General features: G+C 42.6%; 2 protein-coding genes across 14 annotated transcripts in view; one reads left to right on the top strand and one right to left on the bottom strand.

Moving 5' to 3' along the window:
• Positions 1 to 1,447: 1,447 nt before the first annotated feature.
• On the bottom strand, positions 1,448 to 3,421 carry SS18L2 (SS18 like 2). Its single transcript, XM_031470068.2, has 4 exons — positions 3,282 to 3,421; positions 2,963 to 3,039; positions 1,898 to 2,006; positions 1,448 to 1,676 (listed from the first exon to the last, which is right to left on the bottom strand). Exons 1-3 carry the CDS (start codon positions 3,348 to 3,350, stop codon positions 1,919 to 1,921), a joined length of 234 nt encoding a protein of 77 aa, XP_031325928.1. The 5' UTR covers positions 3,351 to 3,421; the 3' UTR covers positions 1,448 to 1,676; positions 1,898 to 1,918.
• Positions 3,344 to 21,317, top strand: part of SEC22C (SEC22 homolog C, vesicle trafficking protein) — a 31,569-nt gene continuing 13,595 nt past the window's right edge. For 2 of the 13 annotated variants that reach the window (XR_010384899.1, XM_064496669.1), the window contains exons 1-4: positions 3,344 to 3,463; positions 6,261 to 6,844; positions 16,632 to 16,840; positions 20,792 to 20,955. Coding sequence is in view for 12 of the 13 variants with exons in the window: in XM_064496669.1 (XP_064352739.1) it covers positions 16,659 to 16,840; positions 20,792 to 20,955 (346 nt within the window). In the remaining variant the exon portion in view is untranslated. The other 11 variants (XM_064496678.1, XM_064496672.1, XM_064496673.1 and 8 more) reach the window with 11 other exon arrangements.

Genomic DNA, 21,317 nt, shown 5'->3' on the forward strand with positions numbered 1-21,317 from the left:
CCTTCAGTTAACACAGAGCTAACACACTCGAACGTTTACCATGTGCCTAGCTCTCAACTGCGTTATCTCAATCTCACAACCTCAGGAGGCAGATACTACTTTCATTATCCCCATTTTAGAGCTGAGGAAACAAAGCTTTCAGAGATTGTGATAGGTCTAAGATTCAAAGTGAGATGTCTCTTCACTGTTCACACATTATAGCCTCCCTGGGTTGCAACCCTTGACTTCAAAAGGAGCCAGGAACCTGAGGCCTTCATTTGGTGTTCACTTACAAGTATCTCTTTGCCTCATTTTACAGATGAGTCTCAAAGAGGGAAAGTTCTTTATAGAACAAAACTAATAAAGGCAGAAAGAATGATAAAACAGAAAATTACCATTAGTTAATCCCCAATGAAGTAACAGATCAAAGCTGGGTAGATCAAAATTTAAGTGAAAAGCTAACGGGAACTTGATAGTAAGTCAAATCAGGTTATTTCCTGGTGTGATGCAAAGGCAAGTTCCTGTTACTTCCTATGATGTATTCTTGCCAAAAACATTAGAACGTGAATCTGAATGAGCCTCTAGTCTACCATTTTACAGGAAAAGTGGGAGGTGACTGGGACATATTTAATGACACCACAGGAATACAACAGGCGAATGCAGAAATGTGAAGTTTTAGAGTCATTATGACCTAGTTTGTTCAACAAATGGCAAAGGAAAAAAAAAAGGGAACTGTTAAATATTTTCAAGACTGAAGAGACATCAACAAAATGCAGTGTGTGAATCTTTTTTGGCTCCTGATTCAGACACATCAACAAAAAGATGTTTTGTGACAAAAGAACATTATTGGGATTCAGGGGATGCTCCAAAATACGGAGCTCCAAATACCTTGGTGTATTGAATATTTTAAGCTGAAGGAGTCTAAGAAATGGCAGATGCTGTAAGAACTCTGACTTTCTCCCATGAAGTTGGTCATGAGACCCTCATATATGAGGTGCCCTCCCTATAACCAGAGGGACACTTGAGATTTTGAACGAAAAGGCCTTGCCAAGTTTACCCCCATTTACTACTCTCATCTCATACCCTTTTGTCCTATCACATTTCCCCCATGAGTTTCTACTTTTCATCAAACCTAGTATAAAACCCCTCAGGTTCAACTGGTTTTTTGGGGGAGTTCATTTCCTTATGAAGGCTCCCATGTCAGGGAAGACTTAAATATATATGCTTTTCTTTTGTTAATCTGTCTTTTGTTATAAAGCCTCAGCTGACAAAAGGATAGAAGGAAAAACATATTTTTCCTCCCCTGTCATATCTTCTATTATTAGATGATGTTAGATAATAATTAAGAATTACTATTAATTTTGTTAGCCAGAATAATGGTGGTATTACATAAATTTTTAACTTCTTACAGTTTTTCTCAAAAACCAAAGGCTTATTACATGAAAATTTCTATACCTCAGTATCAGTCTTCTGTGGATAGGAAAGCTTTATTTCAAAGTAACCTGAAAAGAGCAGTCGGGGGTCCACAACCACAAACTGGTAGGAGGGAGCACACAGTTACACGTCCATTTGGCAGGGTTTCAGTCCAGAGTCTTGCCAGTTCCTGCTGATTGCCCAACACCTGCTCAGTTTCCTCTTCAGGTTGAAACTAAAAAGGCAGACTTGAAGATGCCCATGTCTTTGTTGTCCAAACACACCTATTTCAGGAAGGAGGACATCTGGAGTCAACTTAATTGAGGGAGTCCACTTAATTATTAACTTAAATATTTACACTGAGAATACAGTTAATTTAGTAGCTTTCTGCACATTTTCTCATTTTTAAAAGAGCCACAGAGGTTTCATTCATGTTTTAAGCAGTTGAGTTGGTAAAGATCCTGTCTCCATTTCATAGGAAGTAGATTATATTCAGTTTTCTTACAATAGCCAACCAACTGGAAGATTATTCCATTGCTTTTGAAGCACCTGTTGGATTGGCATCTGCGATGGTGGCCAAATAAATGAGATTTCTGTGTAACACATGCTGGTACCTATGGGTGAAAAACAGGTAAAAATTAGAGGCTTGTTTTTACTGAACATGAACAAAAAACTGGAAAAGAATTTACCCACTCTAGTGAATGGCTCATCCACTGATTGGATGACTCAATGTTATCAACCATCTTATTTAACATTTGCAAGGAAAACAGATCCAGAATCTTACCTGTTCTCTCTTCTCACTTCCACAGCTACCTCTCTAGTCCAGGCCACAATCTATTCTTGCTTAGACTACTGTATTGGAACAGTCTCCTGGTTTCCCAGCTCTGGCTCTGCACCCTGACTCGAATTCTCCACATAGCAGCCTGAGTGATCACTAAAATTTAAGTCAAGATCATATCATACTTCTGTTCAAAACCCTCCAAAGGCTCCCATCTCATTATGAGTAAACCTAAGCCCTTCTGGTGGCCTATGAGGCACTACATGATCAGGGCCTCCAGTTACCCTCTCTGATCTCATCTCTAACCACTTTCCCTTTACTCACTGAGTTCTGGCCACAGTGGCCTCCTTACTGTGACTTGAAGATATCCAGCAGGCTCCAGCCTGGGGGCTTTTCCACCTGATGCTTTCTCTGATTCACATATCTGCCTAGCTGCCTCCATCACCTAACACATATACTCAAATGTCACATCCTGTGTAAATTAGCACTCTTCTCCCCACTTACCCTGTTTTATTCTTATTCAAAGCACTTATTAGTATGTGCCTAATTGTATGATTCTAGAGTCTAGAATGTAAACTCCATGAAAACAGAGCTGGTATCTGTTTTGGTACTGATTCCCCAGTAGCTGAACTTAAAGAAGGGACAAGACACTTCCCATGTTCAATGCACACTTACTATAACTAAGCCTCATCTGCGATTAATCGCCCAAGACTCCTTTATCACATCAGCTGCTGCATCATCTCACTGGCTTCCCCTCCACTTAAAAGTCAGAGGCATAGGGAGGGGACTTACTGGACGCACTCATTTGCCCGGCCTTTATTCTGACATTCCATGATACAGCGGATCAGCTGATCATTCTCCTCCAGGAGCTGAAAGGTCAGACAAAAACGGTGAGTGAAGCACGACATCAGGACGGCAGGGACCAATGCCCTCCCTCCCCACCCCCGCCCCAATGCTAGGCTTTCCAGCTCCAGCGCCTTTGCTGACTTCATTCCCATCTCATTCCATCCCCCTGCGAGTCACTCTACGCACAAGACCAGTCTCAGCTGCTCCAGGAAGCTTCTAGCACCCTCAGCCTTTTGGGATCTCTACAGCCCGCGTTAGCGCTCACCCGCTGGATCGTCTCCTGATTGACTTCCGCCTTGCCTCTCAGCCAGTCCGGTACGAAGGCCACAGACATCCCGGGAAGCCAGGTTGCAACACGGCCTTAGGTCCAACAGACCTCTGCGAACCTAAACCTGAGCCAGCCAGCAGCTCCAGACGCGCTACGGCCACAGCAAGAGCCCACGATAGGTAAGTTTACGCTCTCGACGTTGACTGGGCCCGCCCATCCATGGGGCGGGAAACAGGCGGAACGTCACTTGTGATTGGGTGCGCAAGAGTGGTGCTCAGCGTCCCTCCGAGGCCCCGCCCCTGGGGCGCTGGAGCTGTTTGTGGATCTTTTGCGTTTGCGCAGTCTGGACAGCTAACCTCAGGGGCGGGGCTCGGCCTCAGCTCAGGGCACTGCCAGTCTGCGGGAGCACCTTGCCTGGGTCCCACAGGAATCAAGGAACCTGGATATCTAGCTTCAAGTCCGCAACTCTTTTGACATCACTCTGGTGCCTCCAGACCTGTGTCTAGAGCGTGAACCCTGGGCATTGCCTCCTGCCAAGTCGAACCCTGCAGGCCCAAGGGAAACACTGGTGTCAGCTTTACTCTTTGCTGAGGGAGAAACTCGCATATAGGCCTATTTTTCCTTTGGGCAATAATAATGCCTATCAGATTTACAACCCTAAAAAGCACTATTATTTTCTCCTTTTTACAGTTGAGAAAACAGTTAAGTAACTTGCCCAGGGTCTAATAGTTCCTAAGGGGAAAACCAGTATCTGAACAGAGGCAGTCTGGCTTTTGAACTCTCACTCATAACCACTATCCTACACTGCCTGTGCACCACATGGCAGAGTTGGTTTACTGCAAGATACGGGGAGGAAGCTGTGCCAACCTCCTGGGCCACACTGTTACTGCTGGCAACCACTAAAACTCTGAAGTGGTTGTCTTCTCTCTTGTCTAGTCCATACATAGTGACCGTGGGAACAAGGTTGGCTTTCCCTGTAGTGTAGAGTGAGAAGTAACCACTTTGTTTAGGAGGTAGACCTTGGAAAGACCTTTGGAACCCCAAAAGGGGTCTCAGGGCAATTTTGCCTTCCAGAGCTTCATTTCTCTGAGTGGTGGCCCTGATCCAGAGCCAAAGGGACCAATAATTGGAGAGGAGGGCTGGGACTATAGGTACCACATCTAACTCCTGTTGCTCAACCCATTGTGATGCCTGAGCTACACCAACTGTACCAGTTAGAGGGTGCGAGGCCCTGTTCTAAAGCACTCACATTCCAGGTTCTGAGAGCCCAAGTCTCCACATTTGAAAGCTCTGGGTTTTTCTGAGTCTAGCACCAATTTTCCCCTCCCTATTTAGGCCAGAGTCTTGTATTTCATGACCTGTGGTGAGAAGTACAGGTCTTCATCCAACCATGTGAATGTACTTAGAGAGGGAGTCCTGGCTTCTTTTCCTGGCACGTACATTGCAGTTTTCAATCTCCTTTACCAGCCAAATCTCCTCATTTTTCTCCTTTGTGCCTTTGATGACCTAGCCTCATGATCATTTGTCAACAGGCCAACCCTGACTCACAGTGGGAGGGAACTACATGAAGGTGTGAATACCAGGAGGTGGGGATTGCTGGAGGTCATTTTGGACTCTATATCTCTTCTGTTGTCATTTTGTAATTTCTTCTCTGGCCATGTAAGACCTGCTTCAATTTCCACCCTTGTGGTGAGGACTTTCAAAAGTCAATGTCCAGCCCAGACCTTTACATTGAACTGCAACCTGTATATTTAACTGCCTACATTGACATCCCAACCCGAAGTCTCAAAGGTGTCTCAAATTCAACTTGTCTAAGGTAGAACTAGTGATCAATCTTCTCTCCAAAATTAGATCCTCTTCCAGGTTCTACATAACTATGAATCCCTCCACTACCCGTCCATTCATTCAAGGCTGAACAGTGGCACCATCCTTGAAGCTACTTCATCACACTTTCATATCCAACTCATCACCAAGTCCTCCTGTTGATTTTTCCCTACATTTCTCTACAGACTACCCAATTCTCTTTCTCATCACCATTGCTCCAGCCTAGGCTCCAGCTTCATCCTCTCTTACCCAGACAACTGCATTGGCTTCCCAACTGATCCCACCACAGCTTCCATGTGCCTTCTCCACTTTGATCTTAACATCAGCAGCCAAAGTGAATTTTACCAAATGCAAATTTAATCAGTTTCCCTCTGTCCTAAACTCTACCATGGCTTCCAAGATCCTACATAGTCTTACCTCTTCCATTCTCACTACTGGATCTCACTCAACTCATTTACTCTCTAAACTGAGTTTCTTCTTTTTCCTTTTTGGTGGCAAAATATACATAACATAAAATTTACCATTTTAACCATTTTCATGTGTACAGTTCCGTGACACTTAGTATATTTACATTGTTGTGCAACCATCACCACCATCCATTTCCTAAACGTTTTCATCTTCCCCAACTGAAACTCTGTCCCTATCAACTCCCCATCCACCTCCCCTCTCTACCTCCTACACTGGGTTGCTTTTCATTTTTCAAAGGAGCCCTGCTGCAGTCCACACAAAGTTCTTTATATATACTGTTCCCTCTGTCAAAAACATTCTTCTCCCCTCTGCCTAGTTAGTTACTAATCATCCAGTGTCATGTTCTCAGGGAAGCCTCCTTGGACCCCCAAGTCCAGAACAGAAGCTCCTGTAAATTCTCTTGAAAACCGTACTCCTCTCAGAAGAGCACATAGCTCAGTTTGTATTTAAATACGTGTTGTATATTGTGGGATGGGTGCTTTCAGTCTGCTCTCCTCACTAACATAGTTTTTAGTGTCAGTATTTCCTCTCTGTGTCCCCAGTGCCTGCAGTAATGTCTGGCACGCAGCAGGTGTTTAAAATTTGTTGAATGAATAAATAGATGAAGTCTGCTTCCCAATTTCCCTTCAGCCAGCCATCCATCTGTGAGTATGTCCGCCCCCAGACTGGGCTGTGTTCCTCCAGGGTCGGACTTTGGCACCGCATCCAGGCTGGCAGGAGGCTATGCTCTTTGGTTTGCCTTTCTCGGGCCTCCAGCCCAGCCACAGCTGAACCCACGCCCCGGGCGTGTCGCGCCGTCACGCGGAACTTCCCTGTCTCCACACGTCAGTCCCGTCCAGAATCCCGGCAGGAATCAGTCTTAAACCGCGAAGTCTCCTCGTACCTCTGGACGTAGGAGTTACAGGCTTGGACCTCAGACTCAAGCAGGTGAGAGCCGGGAGACAAGAGGTAAGTCGGGAGGCGCGCCCCAGCCACGCCCCTTCTACATTTGGGTCGCAGCCCTTTAAGAAGCTCCTCATTCACGACTCCGTCGGACCCCGCAGCGGAGGAGCACCAGGATTGGTCAATTCGAGTGTAGGTGTCGCTCAGCAGCAGCCAATGGTGGGGTAAGGGCTGGTCAAGGTTTGCGCATGCGCACCGCCGCCTACCTGCTCCTGGGCCGCCGGAGACCGGTCCGGGCCAGCCTGATGGGCTAAGGGTGTGAAGGAGGCGGTGGGCGGCGCGCCGCGGCGGGAGGGCACCGACTGCAAGGCCGCGGTCAGGGTGAGGTGAGAGCAGGCGGGCGAAGGCGGGCTGAAGTGGGAGTCGCGGTCCGTTAGCTGAGAGCAGGCGGGGTCGGGTGTGGCGCAGGGCGGACCTGGAGGTGGAGGCGGCCCCGGGCCCGCCCCGCCCCGCCCCGCCCCGCCCTCAGGCCCAGTTAGGCAACACCGGGCTTCGTGGGGCTTCCCGGAGTCCTCGGTCCGTTCTGCCGCCGGCTTCCTGGAGTCCTCAGTCTCTTTTGCCGCTGCTCTCCGGACTACGGGAAGATCTGAGGTGCGCGCCTGCAGGAACCCTCAGCGGGTCGAGTGCTGCCCCCAGTGGGAGGAGACGGGGTGTGTCCAAATGAAAGAAGGGGTGATTATTTCCTTAATTACCTACGAACGTCACGTCAGAGTGTTGTTAAATTTTGATAGCAAACTTCTCTTAGCGTGACGATATTCTAAGACTTGGTTTACCAAAACTGGGTGCACTTGGCCAGCTTTTCTGAACATCAGATGTAGGTGATGTACGTTTGTGTCCGTTATAGGATTACATGTGGACCTCCAGAGCCAAGATTAAGCACTCCAGGAAAAACTAGGTTTGTAGAAATCAAAGCCACAAAAGCATATTCCCAGTGGTGAAAAGTAACTGGTGAAATTTGTGACATGGTCAGAAAAGAAATAAAGCTCAGATAATGGTTAGGGTAAATCTTCATTAGATTTTACAAAGAAAGGAATTAATCCCGATACAGATAATTTTAGTAAAATGAAAATGTAAATAATTGAAAATGCTTTAATATTGCTAAATAGAATTAAATTGACATAATTGTTTGCTCTGGAAAATACGTTTTAGACAATGTTGTTATAGCTCTAAGTGTTTGTGTTTACAACACAGAGGACATCTTGGGGTCCCAAAGTTTTTTATTCTTGGAAGGAACCTCAGATAGCAGCCACATCCAAAAGTGACTGATGGTCAGAGAGGAAAATTGACTTATCCAAAGTAATACAACGAGTAAGGAGCAGCTGTAACTAGTATAACTCTAGGCCTTGGCTCCTTTGATTAACAGGTCTCTGATTAGTTCTAAGTATTAGTGCTTTTAGGGGAAGGAATTGTTTTAGAGAAACAGAGTAGCTGTAATCCCAAAGATTGGATTTAGAGAAACAGTGTAGTGGAAAGATCATAGGCATCCCAATATTTTGAGTAAGGAAATTTTGGTTGGAATACTGACTTTACCATGTAAGCCTTGGAGCTACAGTTTTCCCATGTGTCCAGTGTAGATTATGCCTACCCCATAGATGGTTATGAGCATTAAATAACTGTCAGTGTAAAAGTTCCTTCCTAGCACAGTGCCTGGCACATAATATTAGTCACTATCAAATTCAGTCCCCTTTGTGCTGTACACCAAAAATTGACACAACATTGTAAAGTGACTATATACCTCAATTAAAAAAAAAAATTCAGTTCCCCTACTCTTTTTGGCTCCTAACAAATGACAAAGTTGACCTCTCCCCACCTCCCTACTCCATTCCCAAGCAACGTGGAACAAAGGTGCTTTCATGAACTACAAATTGGGTAACCAGTTCTCAAGGCCTGCAGCTGAAGGTAAATTCAGTAAGGGTGACATAACTCAACTTTGTCTTTTGTATTGTGTATTTGAGGAGTGGGTCATATGCCTTATGGGAAACTCTTGGTTTGAATATTTGCGTGCCAAGTGAATCTTGTTTTGCTTAATTACTATTTTGCAAGGCCTGGTAGTTTAATGCCCTTTCTCTCTCCCTTTTTGAGGGAGGAGGAGGTGTATTTGTGGTAGAGATTTGGGAGAGAGTTAAGGGTACAGGCGCAAAGAAACCAGTGGGAACAGGAGTGCCCTCCAGCTAGGTACAGTCTTCGCAGGTAGAACAGGGATAATCTTTGACTTGAGCAGTTTATAAATAGATGTTGAGAAGAGGATTTAGGAAATGAGGGAGGCAGATTAAAATATAATTTTAATAAAATCTGATGGTAACTAGGATGCTGTATTTGATTACTACTTCAGTTTATGTTTTTAAAATTTTTCATTTATTTAAACCTCTTTTCCTGTCCAAGTAGAGGGTTATTACATCTGCAGTTTTCCGCTCTACTAGCTGAGCTATGGAAGGGTGCACAAGTAGACAGTGTGGAAACATTTTTATTAGTTGTAAAACTTTTTTTTTTATTAGTTCCCTCCTTCTGTCCCTCCCTCCCTCCTTTCTTTCCTTCTTCCTTTCTATCTTTCCTGCCTGCTTGCTTGCTTACTTGCTTGCTTGCTTTCTTATGTTCACTGCTTAAGCACCATTTGTTGAAGAGACTATCCTTCCATTTTACTGCTTTTGCACCATTGTCAAAAATCATTTGGCTGTTCTTGTGTAGGTTTGTTTCTGGGTTCTCCAATCTGTTTCGTTGATCTGAGTGTCTATACCACACAATCTTGGTTATTGTAGCTATATGGTAAGTCTTGAAATAGGATAGCATGGTTCCATCCACTTTATTGTTTTTCAAACTTGCTTTAACTGTTTGTTTCTTTGCCTTTCCATATAAATTTTAGAATAATCTTATCTATGTCTACAAACTATCTTACTGATATTTTTACAGGAATTGTATTAAACCCGTATGTCACTTTGGGGAAGAAATGACATCTTTACTATGTTGAGTCTTCCGATCCGTAAACATGGTATATCTCCTCATTTATTTAGGACTTCTTTGATTTCTTTCAGCAGTGTTTTGTAGTTTTCAGCATACAACTCCTATACATGTTTTGTTAGTTTACACCTAATTATTGCATTTTGAAGAATATAGCTTTATTGAGGTCATTTTTTTAGATGATTATAAATGTTATTTTTATGTTTAATTTTGGCTTCTATGTGTTTGTTGCTGGCATGTAGAAAAACAATTGATTTTTGTATGTTGATCTTATATTCTACAACCTTATTGAACTCATTCATTTTAGACTTTTTGTAGACTCTTTGGAATTTTCCATGTAGACAATTATGTCATCTGCAGGTAAGAGTAATTTTGTTTCTTCCTTTCCTATTTATGCCTTTTATTTCAGTTTCTTGCCTTAATGCACTGGGTAGAACATCCAGTACTGTGTTTAATAGTAGTATACGTGAGAGCAGACATCTTTGTTCCTGACTTTGAAGAGAAAGAATTCAGTCTTTTACCCTTAAGTATGATGGTTGTAGGCTTTTTGTAGATGCTCTTTATCAGGTTGAGAAAGTTCTCCGCTGTTCCTATTTTGCTAAGAGTTTCTTCATGAATGGGTGTTGAATTTTGTCAGATGTCCTTTTTGCATTAATTGACATAATTGTGTGACTTTTCCTATTTAGCACTTTAATATGATGGATTGTATTGATAGATTGTTGAACATTAAGCCAGCCTTGCATCCTGGGATAAATCCCACTTGGTTATGGTGCCTAATTCTTTTTATTATATCACTGAATTTTAGTTGCTAATATTTTGTTAAGGATTTTTGCATGTAAATTCAGGAGGGTTATTGGTCTATAGTTTTCTGTTTTTCTACTGTCTTTGTCTAGTTTTGATATCAGGGTAATATTAGCTTCATAAAATAAATTTGGAATTGTTCCTTCCTCTTCTCTTTTTTTTGGAAGAGATTGTGCAAAATTGATGTTAATTCTTTTTTAAATGTTTGGTAGAATTCTCCAGTGAAACCATCTGAACCTGGGTATTTCCTTTTCACAAGTTTTAAAATTACAAATGAAATTTTCTTAGTAGGAAATTTAGTTACAGACTATTTAAATTACCTATTTCATATTGGGTGAATTGTGGTAGTTTGTGCTTTTTGAGGAATTGAGCCATTTCACCTATGTTGTCAGATGTGTATATGTAGGGTTGTTTGTAGCATTCCCATATGATTCTTTTAATGTCTGTAGTGATATCCCCTGTTTGATTCTTGATAATGGTAATTTGTCTCTTCTCTCATTTTTTCCTTTGTCACTTTTGGTAGAGGTTTGTCAATTTTATTTATCTTTTCAAAGGACCAACATTTTATTTCATTGATTTTCTCTATTGCTTTTCTGTTTTCATTGATTTCTACTGTATTATCCTGCCTGCTTTATTTGTTTCTCCTCTTTTTCTAGTTTCTTAACATGTGAGCTTAAATTACTGTTTTGAGACTTTTCCTCTTTTCTAATGTTAGCATGTAGTGCTGTAAGTTTCCCTCTCAGCACTGCTTTAACTGTGTCCCACAAATTTTGATATTTTTCTTTTCATTAGGTTCATTATATTTTTAAATTTTCCTTGAGACTTCCTTTTTGACCCATGGACTATTTTAAAGTGTGTTGTTTAATTTTTAAATATTTGGAGGTTTCCATTACCTTTCTGTTACTAATTTCCATTTTGACTACATTATGATCACAGAATGTACTCTGTATGAATTCTTTTAAATTTGTTGAGATTTGTTTTATGGCTGCTTGAAAGGAATTCTGTTGTTGGACAATGTTCTATAAATGTTGATTACATACTTTGGTTGATAGTTTGTTGAGATCTGTATCTTTGATGATTTTCTCTCTAGTTCTGTCAGTTTTGAGAGAGGGATGTTGAAGTCTTCAACTGTAACTGTGGAGGATTTGTCTGTTTCTCCTTTCACTTTATTAGTTTTACTTTGCATATTTTGGATCTCTGTTTTTTGGCACATACACATTTATTTTTATGTCCTCTTGGGAGATTTATTCTTTTATCACTATGTAATGTTCTTCTCTTTCCATCCGTGGAAATTTCCTTTGCTCTGAAGTCTACTTTATCTGATACTAATATAATTCACTCTTTCTTTTGATTAATGTTTACATGGTATTTTTTTTCTAGTTATTTACTTTCAAGCTGTCTGTATTTTAAAATTTGAAGTTTCTCGTAGAAAGTGTATAATTGGGTCATGTGTTTTATCCATTCTATTCTTTTCTGTCTTTAATTGTATATTCAGACCATTTAATGTAATCATTGATATATCAGGGTTTAAGTCTGCTCTTTTATTCTTTGTTTTCTGTTTATTCTGATTTTTAAAATTATTTTCTTTTCCCTGCATTCCTGTGAGTAATTCAGACATTTTTAAGAATTCCATTTTCATTTATTTATACTGTTTTTGAATGTGTATCTTCATGTAGCCTTTTCAGTGGTTGCTCCAGTGTATAGACATATACATATATGTATTTGTGTATGTGTGTGTATCTTATAGTCTCCTGGTCTCCATATTTTACCATTTCAAGTAAAATGTAGAAACTCTACCTATTTCCATTTCTGTACCCTCTCCCATTTATAATTGTCTTGTATTTCCTTTATATACATTGAGAACCACATCAAACATGTGATAATTATTGCTTCAATCATCATAGTTTTAAAAATTCATAAAGTGAAGGATAGTCTATTGGGTTTTTCCCGTGTTTTCTGGGAAAAACTTCAGAAAAATTTCTGGAGTTCTGTTGTTTTTTCTTCCTTGCTGATGTTCCAAAATTTCCTCTCTTATCTTTTTTTTTTTTTTTTTTTTTTTTTTTTTTTTGTCTCCCTGTTTAGTGAGCCTCCTTTAGCCATTCTTTTAGAGCAGGTGTGCTGGCAATATATTCTTTCAGGATTTCTTCATCTGAGTATATTTTCATTTTGCCTTCATTCTTGAAGGATACTTCTGCTGAAAATACAGAATCCTGGGTTGGCAGTTCTTCTCTTTTAGCCCTTGAAAAATGTACTTCCTTTTGGCCTCCATGATTTCTATGAGAAATATGCTGTCATTTGAATTGTTTTTCTTCCATAGGCAAGGTATTGTTTCTTGCTGCTTTCAAGATTTTTTTTTCTGTCTTTAGTTTTCTTAAGTTTGACTATTACGTGTGTTGGCATGGATTTCTTTGAGTTTACCCTTTCTGGGATTTATTCTGCTTTTTGAATCTATTGGCTTATGAATTTTGCCAGATTTGGGAAGTTTTGACATTATTTCTTTGAATACCTTTTTAGTCCTGCCCTCTGCTCTCCTCCAGGACTCCAGTGACATGAATGGATCATTTGTTAAAGTCCCACAGTCTGTGAAGCTCTGCACAGTTCAATCTAGTTTCTCTCGGATTGTTCAAATTAGGTAATTTTTATGTTCTGTCTTCAAGTTTACTGATTCATCCTTCTGTCCCCTCCATTTTACTGTTGAGCTCATCCATTGAGTTTTTTATATCAGTTAATGTATTTTTAATTCTAAAACTCCATTTGGTTCTTTATATCTTTGGTTCTTTGTATCTTCCATTTCTTTGTTGAGAATCAGTTTTTAATTTGTTTCAAGTATGTTTGTAATTGCTCATTGAAACATTTTTATGATGGCTGATTTAAAATCTGCCAGCTAATTCTGTCATCTGTGTCGTTTTGATGTTGGCATCAGTTGATTGTTTCTTCTTACTCAAGTTGAGATTTTCCTGATTCTTACTGTGGCCAGTGATTTTCTGTTGAAACCTGGGCACTTTGGGCATTATATTATGAGACTCTGTCTCTTATTTAAATCTTTTGTTTTAATTGGCCCTTGTTGACACTGTGCTAGCAGCAGAAGTGGGGGTTCTATCTCACTACTGCCATGTGGCCTCTTTTGACTCCCTGAAAGGCAGGGGCTGCTCATTATTCCTGGGCAGAGATGGGGATTCCTTCTCCCCAGTGGTGCAGCAGGAGATGTTGGCTCATTGCCGCCCGTAGCTCTGCACTTGGTCTTCTCTGACATTACCCCAGGAGGGCTGGGAGTTGAGGATGGGGCACCTCTTTACCACCAGGTAAAAGTAGAAGTCAAGGCTCTTCACTCGGCCTTTGCTGGTGGGTATGTAATAACTGCAGCTTTTTTCTGTGGTATTTGGCTGGAGTTGAACATTTTTGTCTAAGAGTTTTCTGTTTTGCTGGGTTGTACCTTTCCTGGTTTGGCCAGAGAGACACAGCTTTTCGTTGTTGTTGTTGGGTTTTTTTTTTTCCCTATGCCCATTGGTATTTCCAGGTTGTCAGCTTCTCCAGCACCAAGATTGGGATATATGAAGCAAAAAGAAAACCTTGGGAACTCACAGCGTTTCATTCCTCAGGTCCCAAGGTCCCTGCCAGTCTGCCTTCTTCTCTTTGCCTTCCAGAGACTTCTTATGTTTGTTTTATGTATAATGTCCATGGTTTGTAGTTGTATTTAGTGGGAGTAGGAGAAAGTACTTCAGCCCCACCTTTCTAGAAGCAGAGACTCCAGGCCATTCTTTTTTGAGCAGTGGTCAGATCTCTTATTTAAGTCCAGACTGTCTCATACTGGTGCATAACCTGAATTCACAAACATCAAAACCCTGCAGTGTGTAAAGCCCTTACCAGGCATTGTGGGGAACACGAGGATGAGCCTCTCCCTACTCGTATCAAATTTTTTTCATCTTTTGGAATACAAAGTGCATTTTCACAAAGGGAAGAACTGTTGAGGGGGTGTGGTCTCTGTTCTCAGACTTCCACAGCAGCAGGTAAGATCCTGCCACCTCTCAGGCTGCTGCCAACCTGTGTGTGCACACACTCACACGGATACACATATGCATGTAACAGTTCATAACTCAGTGTCACCTTCATCTAAGCATTGCAAATATTTTTAAATATTTTTATAAAATGAATGTGGGTTTCACTAGTTTGCAGTACTAGTAACTCGATAGAACTGATACAGTTTTTATCTTGAATGCTGCTGTTTGAGGAGAAACAGATTTGATCACCAAAAGAATAAAATGGTTCAAGTAGAAAGCTTGGAGGGGACTTTGGGTCCTTTAGAGAGTGGTCGAACTGGTTCCTGTGATTGCTGTCACTTGGAAGGGTCACTGTTTTCTTCTTACTAGTTTAACACAATACCTGGCACACAGCAGGTACTCCATAAAAACTGCACTAGAGACGATATTTGAGGTTGAGAGTTGGAATAAATGCGTACTGCTTTCCATAGAAGAGCATACAGCTTACTCAGCACCCGAAAAAGAATCTTGCTTGGGGTGTTTCTATCCTGTCTCTGACTTTCTTGGTATCTCATTGATTTGTCGCCCCGCCTCCTCTGGTCTTTCTCTCTCACTCTTTGCCTCCATGTCTTTATATCTTGGCCAAGGGCTCTTGTTGAAATCATTTATATATTTATTTTTAGCAGGTAGTGTTCTTAGAACCATCTCTGTTAGAAGTGTTCTTAAACACTTCTCTGCATGCATCATAGGATGGCTGCAACTTCCATTCACGCTGTAACACTGTTCTCAAGGTGGCAGGCAAGTTGAAGTTCCTGTTTAGACCCGAAGCCCTGGTCTCAGGTTGATCTTGTAGTCTTTCCTATGTCTGTCAGAACTCTGCCCTCCTTAAAAAAAACTTTCTAAATTATATATGTCAAACATTCATGAAAGTATAGGTGATAATGCAGTTAGCCTCCATACACTTGTCCTCTGATACCCTTTCTGGTGCTCTAGGTCTCCACACTGGCCAGGTGGCTAGAGTACAGCCCAAAGGGTCTTCTTCCTGTTGACCTGGCCTTGCCAGTGGTGCTGGGAATGTAGCAGTTTTGTGTGCAGAGGTATTTTTCCTGAGACTTTTCGGATTTTGACTCCTCAGTGGAGAGTGTGGGGAGATGGGACAGATGAGCTGTGGAGGGTCTGTGGCCTGGTAGACTAATTTTTCTTTTTACCTCCTCTTGCTTTTATGCCACTGCAGTTTCTTCATGTGTAAAATGTCAGTAATTACCCATTCATCCATTCCAGATATGGTCTTTATTCTTAGAACTGACACTTAGGTGGTGGAAATGATCATCAGTGAAATAGAGAACAGAGGGGTGGGTGCTCTGGGGATTTAGAGGAGGTGGAAGTACTTCTGGTGGGGTGTACTGGAGACGGTCCTTGATGTGGACTTGGCCATGGGGAGATCTGAGGATGCAGACTGGGCAAGAATGCACAGAGGCAGAGAGCAATGTGCACCCTGGGGCTCCCATTTCCCACTGCTCACGGGAACTGCAATGCCAGATTATGTCCCCAGGGTTCTTTGGAAGGAAAGTCCACCAGTATACGTACCTGTTTATATCCTATCTAGTAGAGGACTTGACAACAGAGTCTGTGAGGCAGGATATGTGGGTCACGGAAAGACCCATTAGAGCCGTGATAGCTGCCTCACTTGCCCCTGGTTGCAGGGCTGTCACGTGCAGATGTGCAGGTTTTGCCCTGTATTCCTGCAGCCATCTGTGGGAACTCAGTCATCATGTTGGAGACTGGCTCGGTGTCAGACGTTTGCAGAAGTTTGGGAGGATATACTACACCCTCTGTTTTATTTTTGCCTTCTGCTCTCCTTGCCGCCGGCTTTAAGTTAAATGCTCAGAACCCTCCACTGCAGGTGAGGGAGTGGCAAGTACGCTGCTCAGTACCTACCTTGCTAGGTGACCTGAAATGCACAGGTCACTGGACACCATCTCTGCTGCTTCAGGGTCAGGCTCTTCCTGTCTCTTTGAGGCCATCTTGCTCCCTGCCTCCTGTTACCCACTGTCCCTGCTATTGCTCCTGAGCCCTTCTGGTCCTGCTTCCTTGCTTCTCTGTTCCCTCACCCAGTTGGTTTACTAATTCTGGAAATGGAGGGATTCCTTAGAGAGGAGGAAGAGGAGGACTACAAGTAAGGAAGAGACAGGGAGGATAATGAAGGGAGGAAAACTGGGAGTGACATAATAGTAGAGGGCAGGGAAATCATAATTAAAGCCACACTTGCATTTGTGGTGGGGGTGAGGGTGGCACAGTCCAGAGTGGCCATTTCTAGGGTGGGGGTGTCCCTGGTACCATCATCCGGCCCGCAGTAACAAGGTGACCTTGCCTCCCTCAGGTGTCCTCATGACTCGTCTTGCGGACCATGTCCATGATCCTTTTCGCCTGTGTGGTAAGGGTGAGGGATGGACTGCCCCTGTCAGCCTCCACTGACTTTTACCATACCCAGGATTTTCTGGAATGCAGGAGACGGCTCAAGACTTTAGCCTTGCGACTGGCCCAGTATCCAGGTCGAGGTTCTGCAGAAGGACGTGACTTCAATATTCAGTAAGCAAGCATGTTCAACCTTCCAGAGCACCTGCACAATTTGGGTTACTCATAACCACATGTTGAGGTGACATTGTGCTGATCACACTGTGTGTTACAAGCAGGTCTGACACAGGTAGCAGTCCGAGGTCGGGCTTGTTTACAACAATAGCATCAAAGGGGCTCAAGTCCTGCTGCCCCAGCTCCCACCTCCTGTGAGCAGAGCACCTGCGAGCATCACGAGGCCCGGCTCACACGCTCTTCATGCCTTTAGTTTGGTAGTTTTCTCTGCATTTGATGCAGAGTTGGAAAAACGATGAGGAGGGAGGAGAGACTAGATTAAAATGTCAGGAAAGGGAAAGGACGGCAGTGAGGAAGCCAAGAAAATGAGAAAAAAGACTTGACTTCTTGACTTCAGTTTTTGCTTTTTTAGTTTTTTCACTTAAAAATTTTTTCTAATTAAAAAGTTTTTATGTGACAGGAGTACGAGAGTGAAAAATGAGCACAAGTAGGTCCATCTTTTCAAGGGTCTCAAAGTTGATGAGGGGGCAAGAGAAATGTATAACTGAAGTAATACAAGGGGCAAGTGCTCCAGTGGAAGTAGGAATCAAGTGGTCACGATAACCGTAGTAATAAGAGCTATTATTATTGAGTGTTTTCCACGTGTCAGGCACTATTCTAAGTGCTTCATGTGGCTGATGAGGCAGGTAGAGTGTTATACCTGTTTGACAGAGCAGGACACTGAGGGTAAGCGGCTTACCTAAGGTCACACTGGTAGTAAGTAGTAGAGTCAGGATTTTTTTTTTTTAAACTCACATCTCATAGAACTTTAATCACTGAACACACCATTTACAGTTACAGCACTGGGATATTCTGATCCAGTTGTGAGGCTATAAACTCTAATGTTGAAATGAACTGTGAATTTGAATTAAGCTATTATCCCTAGAGTACCTTGTTCTGTTAATCAATGTATTAGATCAGTAAGTGTAAAAGCATTTTGAATAGGTGGTCTAAATTTTAATCACTTGGAGCTTATTTTATGCACTGAGGCCACCACAACCAATATTAACCCATTAAAAGCTATACTATCCCTTAAGATTCAATTATTTATTTTATAGATTAAATACATAAAACACCATAGGATCTTCTCATCTTGTATTGCTCTCACCTCTTTGTGGGAAGGTCAATTTCACTGATGAAAAGAGATAGTAAAAAACTTGTACTGCCATTCTCCCAATTCCTTATTTACAAAACAAATGATTATGCTACCTTTGCAGGGTCAGGATACCTTGGGGTAGGGCCAGGATTTGAATTCAGGCCGCTGGGCACCACGATCTGTTCCTTGTGTGTTATGCCATTTCTTTTTCCAGGGTTTAGAGCAAGAAATCAGTCTGTGGAGGGATCGGGGCAAGGCAGGTTTTGAAATATCAAAAAGGCTTGTCACAGATTTTACATCATGGTTTTCCAGAATTTAGGCCTTTGCTTACCAAGTCACTTTTGCTCCCCTTGAATAGTAAATTATGGGTTGACCTGACAACTCTTTCTAGGGGAGTTCAGTCTCAGAATCGGAAAAACAAAAGGAAGGGTCCAGGCCTGACTCCAGGCTTGGTGGTGCTGTTGGACTGGAAGGACCATGACCTGAAGAGGGTACCAGGTGGTAGGCATTGCAGCTGTCACCCTGAGCTGTGGGCTCTGGGTGCCCAGGAGCAAAGACGGAGCTGCATCTGCTCATGTTTGCCACTCCTTTCTCTGGAAGCACCAAATCCGCCTTCCTCAGTGGCCCCTCCCTCATCATTCTGGGGTTATCCTTCTGTGTGAGCTTTGGTCTGCACCTCTAATAGGAAACTTTTCTCTGTTAAGGAACAAAAAAAAGCCTATGACTTCAAGTGAAATTCTGGGTACTTCAGTTATTTTTTGAAAGTAGAATGTAAAATGTTGCACCCATCTGTACTTGTACTTAAATAGTCACCATTATTTCCACAGAGGAAACTGGGGCTTTTGTCCTTACAGGTGAGCAGCACCACCACCTGTTATATAGCTACGGAGTCAAGTTATTTTCCTAGGGCCACCATAACAAATACCACAAACTACCTTAAAATGACAGAAATATTTTCTCTTGCAGTTCTGGAGGCCAGAAGTATGATACCAGGGTGTTGACAGGGCCGTGCTCTCTGAGGCTCTAAGAAGGACTCCTTCCCAAGCCTCTGTGACCTTCTGGTGGTGGCCAGCGTCCTTGTCACTAGTGTCATTACTCCAGTCTCTGCCTCCTTTGTTACTTGGCCTTTTCCCTCTGTCTCTGTGATCAAATTTCACACCAGTCATTGGGTGAAGGCCCACCCTAATGCATCATGACCTCATTTTATCTTGATTGCATCTGCAAAACCTGTTTCCAGATAAGGTCATACTCACAGGTACTGGGAGTTAAAACTCCAGTGTATCTTTTTGTGGGGGACACAGTTCACCCCACAAATAGGGGTCCTTTTTCATAGAAACACCTTCATCCTAGAGAGACTTCGGCCCTTTTGGAAAATTTTATATGAGGGGGCAATCATTCTTTTATTTAAAATTTTTTTGTCTTTTTTTTAATTAAAAATGTTTTTGTATAGAAACTGCCAACTACAAAAAGACGGTAGATCAGTATAACCTAAAAACCCTCCTGCCAGAAACACCCAGAAATGTGGATAAATAAATATAAAAAATTATATTAAATGTGTCACTGAGCTTGAAAGAAATCCCAAGGTACTAGAATTGAAGAGGGACCAGGGTATCATGGTGGTGAGTGTGAGAGCTGGTGCTGGGCTCTTGGGCCTGCCATCGTAGTAAAGTTGGGCTTGAGTTTCAGCACTGAAGAAAGGGGAGGCCCCAGGCTCGCAGGGTGAGGTGTCAGAACAGACCCCTGTGTAAATGAGGGATCCTTGCCAGGCTATAGCCCTAGTGGAATAATGGTAGGGGAGAAATTGTCTGCCCACCAACACGGGGTTGACTCATCTCTACTTGGCTCTGGATAAGAAGGAAAAATGAGATTTCACCAAAGAAACCGAAACCCTGCTCCTGTGTGTTGTGTAAGATTGAAGTTGGAGTTTATATTCCCCATGATCTAGGAATTCCCAGGCCTGGATTCAAGTATCAGTATTGGTTCCAGGTTGACGACACTGTGGGTTAGCTGGCCAGAGCAAACACACCACCGCTCTGGAGGATGTGTGCCTCTCTCAGGTCTGAGGGATTCTGACAGGGAGAAAAAAGAAGCTACACAGAGATAGCTCGCAGCCCAAAATGATAGAACACTAGTGGAGAGATTCCACAATTTTATAGTTAGGGGTAGACCCCGCAGACTGGAGGCTTAGAGTCCCCAGAGCTTGAAATGATGGCATGACAGTCTGAAAAAGAGAAGAAAAAGAAGAAAGAAAAAAATGCCTGCATTCATTTTATGAGACCAAAATCACCTTAAGACCACAATGAGATGAAGACAGTACAAGTAAGGAAAATTATAGGTCACTCTTACTTGGCATAGACACAAAAATCCTATTTAAAATAGTAAAGTAAATCCAACAGTTGTATGTATTCGAGTATGTAGGCACTCACAACCAAGAAGGTTTTATTTCAGGACACCAGGATGATGTAACGTTAGAAGCTCTACTGACGGAGATTAAGGAAAGAAAAAAGCATTTTCCTCAGTAGATGCAGAGAGGCCTGAGGCTACTTCCCCCAAATGGAGCATGCATCCCTCATGCATAAATAAGAGTGACCACACGTTGTCAGCGGCTCACACTGCTGTGCATCTTAGAGGAAGGATAGGAAAGGCACAGTCCCGGGCAGGTCTAGCTGAAGAGATGGTGTATGTGCAACAAACAGCTACGGGACTGTTCAAGGCCCAGCAAGCTCAGAGTTAATTAAGCAAGGTGGTGTCCAGGTGTGGAATGTGAGTACCGAGGTCTGTTCCCTGATGATGTAGATGGCACCTTTTTGTTCCAGTTTCTCTTCTTCGAGAGATGTGGCCTGCATGGCTATCTGCCACCGCCAGTGTCCGGCAGCCATGGCCTTCTGCTTCCTGGAGACCTTATGGTGGGAATTCACAGCTTCCTATGACACCACCTGCATTGGCCTAGCCTCCAGGCCGTATGCCTTTCTTGAATTCGGTTTGTAATCTTTCGTATTTATTGTTCTCTCATGGCATTGTGTATGTAGAATTTACATTTTGGATTTGGCTTTGGCTTTGACCATCAGGGAAAACCACTGGAGGGGCAGTAATGTGTCACTGGAGAACAGCCTTGTACCATGAGATTTCATAGCAACAAACATAGCCTGAAAGCTTAGAGGTTCAACACTCTGGCTTTTCATCTCTTCAGAGCCTAGGGGCAGGGTGGGAGGAATGGCGAAACATGTATTGGTTATTCTGGAGCAAAGGTCAGCAAACTGTGAGCTGAGGGCGCGTTTTTGTAAATAAAGTAGAACACAGCTGTGTTCATTTTATTTCAGGCTGTTTTTTGCCCTTCCCTGT

Source organism: Camelus dromedarius, chromosome 17, assembly GCF_036321535.1.
Source record: "Camelus dromedarius isolate mCamDro1 chromosome 17, mCamDro1.pat, whole genome shotgun sequence".
NCBI lineage: Eukaryota > Metazoa > Chordata > Mammalia > Artiodactyla > Camelidae > Camelus > Camelus dromedarius.